This window comes from Echinops telfairi, unplaced genomic scaffold (assembly GCF_000313985.2).
Source record: "Echinops telfairi isolate 266 unplaced genomic scaffold, ASM31398v2 ScPeMD7_7459;HRSCAF=8497, whole genome shotgun sequence".
Taxonomy (NCBI): Eukaryota; Metazoa; Chordata; class Mammalia; order Afrosoricida; family Tenrecidae; genus Echinops; species Echinops telfairi.
The window spans coordinates 6,781,035-6,787,450 of NW_022111359.1; the positions used below are offsets into that span (position 1 = coordinate 6,781,035).

A 6,416-nucleotide genomic window follows, 5' to 3' on the forward strand; every position below is an offset into this window, starting at 1 on the left:
CCCGCGGCGCCCCCAGTGGTAGCGAGTAGAACTGTGCCTTAAAAGGCTTCCTTGCAGGTCTCTGGTCAGAAGCAGATAGATCTCCAGGCCTGTCTCCCGCCCGCGCTTGTGGGTTCATCCCCCACCTGGAGTCCGTCCCAACTCATGGCATCCCCACTTGTTCCGGAGGGGGAACTGCACCACAGGAGTTTCTCCCCCAGGAACCGGTGAAGCCTGGTCTATTCACTGGAAGGTGGCTGGTTTGAACCCACCAAGAGGCGAGTGAAGGGCCGGTTTCTGAAAGTTTGAAGACCTTCATTGTCGCGGACCCCATGGTGCTGATTTTTAGGTTAATTGCTCCCCGCGGTTTGTCTGCCTGGGAAGGGCTGCCACAGTGACCTGGCAAGGGGCAGTGTGGTTTGCAGATGGATGGAAGTGGCTGCTGGGGGGTGGGGTTGGCATGGTCACCAGCTGTGTCATCAGCGTTCAGACATGGCTCGCCAGGCCTTTCTGCCGAAGCCCCTGTGCTGCGTGCCCTCAAAGCCCAGGGAGTTCACTGCTGGGCCCGCCCAAGGATGTGGGCTCCCCCCTTTGCTCCCTGTTTGTAGATGTGGCCACTGAAGTCATGTCTTGGTCTCGTGGAACTGTATGGGAGGAGATGGCTCCGTGACCTCTTCCCTGTGGGTGGGCACAGGTGGACCCCCAACCCACCCAGCACCCCTTTTAGTAAAAACCACAAGGAAAGAGCTTAGAAAATTTATCCTTTTTGCTGCTGCTGTTCCTATGAAGTAACACACATGGGCAGAAGGGGGCACGGCCGTGAATGGAGGGAGGTGGACACCGTGGGGCTCTCCAGCCCTTCCAACACCTCAGTTCCTCTACTATGGTCCTTCAGCAGGTCTCCCCAGAGAGTAAGGAGCGGAGGGGGGAAGACCTCCCCTTCCAATGACCCTCAGCTCTCTGCCATAAAGTGCAGAAGCAGGAGAGAGAGCGGAGACTGGGGCAGGGTGCTTGCTCCTCTGATAGGACAGGAGACTTGACCTTGGGGTTATTGTTGTGTAATTGGAGACTGAGCTTCATGGCAGGGGGTCCACAGGGTAGTATTTCAGACTTTCAACTCTCTGAGGCCTGAGGGACAAAGCCTGGGAAGCGCTGGCAGTGCTGGGGTGAAGGGAGATCCCCTTCATTGGCGCCCTGACCTCAGAATGGTTCCTTAGCAGCCCCTGAGAACTCCAGCGGACAGTTGTCTATCGAGAGGGGAGGGGCATTGAGGGACCGGTCATCCAGAATGATGAGGTCAGGGGAGGATTGGGTGGGGGCCGAGCAGGGAGTGGCAGGTGTACCCCTTTCCCTGCTCCCCAGCCTGGGCTGAGTCAGGACCAGCCGTGGAGAACTCCCATGCCTGTGGTGGGGCCCGAGGGTCATGCTCCCATGGGCTTCTCCTTGGGCTCCCAAGACCGTGGGGTCCTGTATGTGTGTTGGGGCTGGGGGGTGGGACCCTGGACCTAGAGCTTGGGGTCTGATGGCTGGGGATTGAGTGCCCGGGCGAGTTAGATTCAAATTCAGGGATCAAGTAGTGGGGATCAAGTGACTGATTTCCCTGGATGGGATGAGGGTCACAGCCTGCTCATGGCATCAAGTGATCTGAAATGCAGTGTTGGGACCCTCCCACTAGCTGCAGTGCCAGGATCTGGTTATTGCTGTGCTGTCGGCCTCTCATGCTTGTGGCTTAAGGAGCCAGGATCCCATGGGTTGGGGCTTAGGGATCTGGGATCCAGTGCTGCAGGTTGGGGGTACAGTGGTTGATATGTAGGGAATCCATCAGTCCAGGCGTAGGGATCTGGGATTCAATGGTCAAGGTAGAGGGACTCAGGGATCCAAAAATGTGTGTGTGTGTGTGTGTGTGGGGGGGGGGGGGATCCAGTGGTTGGGGCCCCAGGACCTAGGTATTCCTTTGTCAGCATCCGGGGACTGCAGGCTTCTCCATCTCTAGCCTCCAGTGACTGGGCCTGGAGACCCAGGCCTGAATCCAGCTCTGGGGCTTGATGGCAGGGTTGGGGTCAAGGACCCAGTGCAACATGGGACAGTGGATCTGGAGCCTGGGAGAGCTGGAAAACGGGTGTTCGGGTGTTGGGGATATGTGGTTGAGGCTCAGGATCCACCAGCTGAGCTGTGGGGATCCCAGTGGTTAGGACAGGGGAAGGTGGGAATCTAGTAGCTAGGAAGTTGGGAGCAAGACCCAGTGACATGGGAGGCTGGAATTTAAGAGTGGGGCTGTGGGGGACTGTTGATCTGGAGGTCAGGACATTAGACGTGGGTCATGCAAGTAAGGTCCCCACAGCTGGATGGCAGAGACCCAGGACCTCAGCAATGGGACCCAGGGTCTCAAGAGTGGGCATCCTATGGGCCCACTGGGCAGAGGTACCAGGATCCAGGATTTGGGGCCTGGGGTCCAGAGGTTGAAGTGTGGGGATGCCATGACCTGGGGTAAGGGGACTCTAGGATCAGGTGGCAAAAGCATGGAGATCCAGTGGCCTGGATCCAGGTTGGGTGGATCGTGGTTCCAGTGTTTGGGGAGGATGGGATGTGGGATCCAGTGTTAGGTGGCTGAGGTAAGGGGGATGTCATAGTTGGGGCGAGGTATCCTGGGGGCGGGCTTCGGGCCCCTCACCTGGACGTGACCCCCAGGGCCTGCTTCATGTTCTCGTAGACCACGTAGGAGATGCTCACAGCTGGGATGACCTTCATGAAGTTGGGAGCAATGCCCCGGTAGAGGCCCCGCAGGCCTTCCTGGGACAGGATGTGTCGGAGCAGGCTCAGCATGGAGAGCTGGGTGGTGCCCTCCATGGAGGCTGTGCGGGAGGGAGCAGGTCAGCCCCAAAGGCCTCTCGCACCCTCCCCCCCTGCCCCACCCTCTCCCCCCCTGCAGCAGGAAGGAGCAAGGCTAGACCCACAGAACAGTGGGACCTACCACTCCTAATTGGGACTTCCACTAGCTGCCCCCCTTTTCGCCCCATGCCCCTTATAAAGGCCTGCATTTGGGGACGTACATGTTGCTTAGAGCAGAGCAGTGTCCTTGGCTGGGAGGCTCAGGCCCCTCCTTCTTGGCTCACCCCTCACCTTATGGCCTTGAAAGCCACCTCCTGAAGGAAGCTCTACTGGTACCTTTCCTCTCCCTTCTTCCCACCGGAGTCCATATTCAATCGTGGAACACCTTTGCTTAGCATCATTTTCCCCTCCTGCTGTGAGCCTGGGGTGGTGCTGGTGGTGGTCCTGTTTCGAACCAGCTAAGTCTAAATGAAGAGCCTGTAACACCGGAGCTGAAGTTCTCCAGGGGGTTTGCAAACCTGGAGAACCCAGAACCAAACTCACTGCCATTGACTTGCTTCCAACTCAGAGCAGACAGAGTAGAACTGCCCCTGTGGGTTCCCGAGGCTGCCACTCTTTCTAGGAGTCAAAGCGTCTCCTGCCGAGTGCCTGCTGGTTTGAACTGCTGACCTCATGGTTAGCAGCCCAATGCATTCCCCACTGTGCTGCCCAGGCTCCTGCAGTTCAGGGAGAACAGACGCAAAACCCAAAGGGGACCCCTTAAGGATACAAGAGTGTGGAGTCAATTTCAGCTCATGGTTACTCTCTCTAGGACAGGGTAGAACTGTCCCTGTGGGTTTCAGACACCGTAACTCTTTTACAGGATCAGAAAGCCCTGTGTTTCTCCTGAGGAGCGGCTGGTGGTTTTGAACTGCTGACCTTGTGATTAGCAGCCTAACTACTGTCCCACCAGGACTCCTCTCTAGAATACAGTACAGACAAAAGCCAAAGGCAGCCTGGCCCTGCCCCTCCTTCACTCAGGCTCTCCCTAAGGATCACCCCACCTTGCAAAGGAGTAGCTCAGGTGTCCGGACACTTATGAGACTCACTCCCTCCGCTGCTGGTGACCTCCGCTCTCCCTTTTGAATTTCAGCTCTCTTGGGTCACACGTGGGTAAAAGTCACTGGGGCCCGCCTCACCTTGGGCCTGCATCCGAGTCCGGATCAGGGCCAGGGGGTAACTGGCTATCTGGCCGCAGGTGCTGGAGATGGTGCCACAGGCCAGGAGCACAAGGATGCCGGGGTCCGCTGAGTCGTTGCTGTACTGCTGCAGCCACCGGTTCTTCAGGGTCTGGTGGGAGGCAGGAAGGAAGGCAGGCAGGCTGGTGGGTGATAAGGGACCCTGGCTTTGCAGGTCTGCCGGGTGTGTATGTGTCTCTGGCTCTACATCGGGTTGCAAGGTGCCCTGGAGTTGGTACCAACTCTTAGCTGCCCGATTCATTCCCAACAGAAAGAAGCACAGCCCCTTCCTGTGGTTGCAGCCACCGTGCCAACCCATCTCCTCGAGGACCTGCCTCTCTTTCTCTGCCTTCCCACTCTCCTGAGCAAATGTCCTTGTGCTGGGACTGGTCTCTGTTGAACCCAATATGCCCAGAGTACGTGACATGAAGTCCCACCAGCCTTGCTGCTAAGGAGCATTCTGGCCAGACTTCTTCTAAGACAGACCTCTGTTCTCTCTGCAGGCCTTGGTACGTTCAAGGGTTTTCGCCAGCAGCATCGTTCCTGTGCGTTGATTCTTCTTCTGTCTGTTTCGGGCTCGAGGTCATTGAGGGAGGGACAGAGAAGGCAGGTGATGGGGGTGGGTCCCGGTCATCACATGGAAGCCAGTTCCTGTCCCACAGACTCTGACTTGTGGCACGCCCAGGTTGGTCACAGCGGAACTGGGTTTCACGGGACTTCCGATGGCTGGTTTGGGGGGGAAGGTGATCACCGGGCCTTTCTTCCCTGGTATCCGAGTGGACATGAACCTCTGGCTCTTGGTTAGCAAGCCATGCACTTGCCCCTTTGTACCTCCCAGAGACTGAGGAGTCCTGGTAAGAGTCAGAAACGGAGCCGTGCTCATGGGCTCTGAACCTCTTATCAAGAGGAACCAGTCCTTGACCAGGGACATCATTCAAGCTTGGAGGAAACAGAGGGTCCCCGGAAAAGAGGACGGCCCTGGACAAGATGGATGGGCACAAGGACTGCTACGGTGGGCTCCACCATGGCAACAATGGTGAGGGCGGCACAGACCAGGCAGGGCTTCATTCTCTTGCACCTGGGGTCGCTGTCAGTCAGAACCCACAGCATCAGACAGCATCTGATCCATGACAAGACAGGAGCAGAGAAGTTTGTGCTCCCTACAGATGCTAAGTGCTAGGTCAGCAGTTTGAACCTACCCGCCACGCCAAGGGAGCCAGATGGGGCTTTCTACTACTGTGGAGAGGGACAGCCTTGGCAACCCATGGGGACAGTCCTATAGGACCCTATAGGATGCCATGAATAGCATCTACTCGATGGCCGTGAGTTTGAGTAAGAAGCCCAAAAGGAAGAAAAGAAATGGAGATGTGACCCTGGACGCAGAGTCCAGACAGAGAGAGATGCAGAGAGCCTAGAAGATGCGACCATGCAGGCTTGGATGGTGAAGGGTGGGGCTGGGGCCAAGGGAGGCCAGTAGCCTGGAGATACTGGGAAAGCCATGGGAAGAGATATTTCCTGGAGCCTCCAGAAGGAATGGTGACCTGCCCACACCTGGGTGCAACCCAGCGAGCCTCACTCCTCACTCTGACATCCCGAACAGCGAGGTGATAAGTCACTAAAATTATGGTCCTTTGTCACAGCAGCCTCCAGAGAGGAATACACCCTCCAACATAGCAGGCACCTGGGATAGGCCCTTATCCTCGATGCCCTCAGTTCAAACCTCCCAACTGCCAGGGTCCTTAGCTATTGGCCTGAGGACTTGCTTCTGGGGCAAGCCCGGCTGCTTTGATCAGATAGGACCAGGCAGGAAGTGCTGGGGAATGGCTACCCCCCTAAAGAAACCTTCAGGCTACAATGATGACAAATGATAGGCCTCAGTGAATCAGTAGTCCAGCTCGTGGGGCTTCCAAAGCACAGGGAATGGTCTCTGTTCCTTTGTAGCAACAGAGGAAGGAGGATTGTATGAAGCCGCAGAAGCAGATGGAATGTGTGGCTAATGGCCTCCGTGAACAACTGCCTCCTTTGCCATGAGACCTGCAGAACTAGGTGATGCCCGGGTACCACACCTGAACATCTCAATCTAGGACTCTATGGCAGACTCCTGATCAAAAGGTGGGGGATGCAGATCAGAACTTCCAATTCTCAAGGACTGCAGATTCTCTGGATCCAGGGAGCTAGAGCACCACCTGACACACTACTGCCCTGAGGTCATCTTGAAGCCATAAACCCAATAGCCCTCAAGTCTTTCAAATCGATAGTTTACTCCACTGGAGAAGAATGTCCTGGAGCATTGTGCTCCTGTAAAAACGTTCTTGGAGTTGAGAGAGGACAGCAAATCATGAGATTCAATAGGAATTTTAGGGGCAGTGAGGTCACGGTCATGGGAGGGAG

At 56.5% G+C, this 6,416-nt stretch overlaps 2 protein-coding genes across 2 annotated transcripts in view; both read right to left on the minus strand.

Annotated features, from left to right (window-relative positions):
- The window catches only part of SLC25A41 (solute carrier family 25 member 41), a 6,989-nt gene extending 6,691 nt beyond the window's left edge, over positions 1-298 (minus strand). Inside the window, 1 exon segment of the mRNA XM_045300062.1 lies at positions 293-298. Coding sequence (XP_045155997.1) covers positions 293-298 — 6 coding nt within the window.
- A 423-nt stretch (positions 299-721) lies between these two features.
- The window catches only part of SLC25A23 (solute carrier family 25 member 23), a 23,488-nt gene continuing 17,793 nt past the window's right edge, over positions 722-6,416 (minus strand). The window contains exons 9-11 of the mRNA XM_004714239.2: positions 3,987-4,137; positions 2,651-2,831; positions 722-2,078 (exon numbers count right to left, since the gene is read on the minus strand). Coding sequence (XP_004714296.2) covers positions 1,937-2,078; positions 2,651-2,831; positions 3,987-4,137 — 474 coding nt within the window. The 3' untranslated portion in view covers positions 722-1,936. The remainder of the gene's footprint in view (positions 2,079-2,650; positions 2,832-3,986; positions 4,138-6,416) is intronic.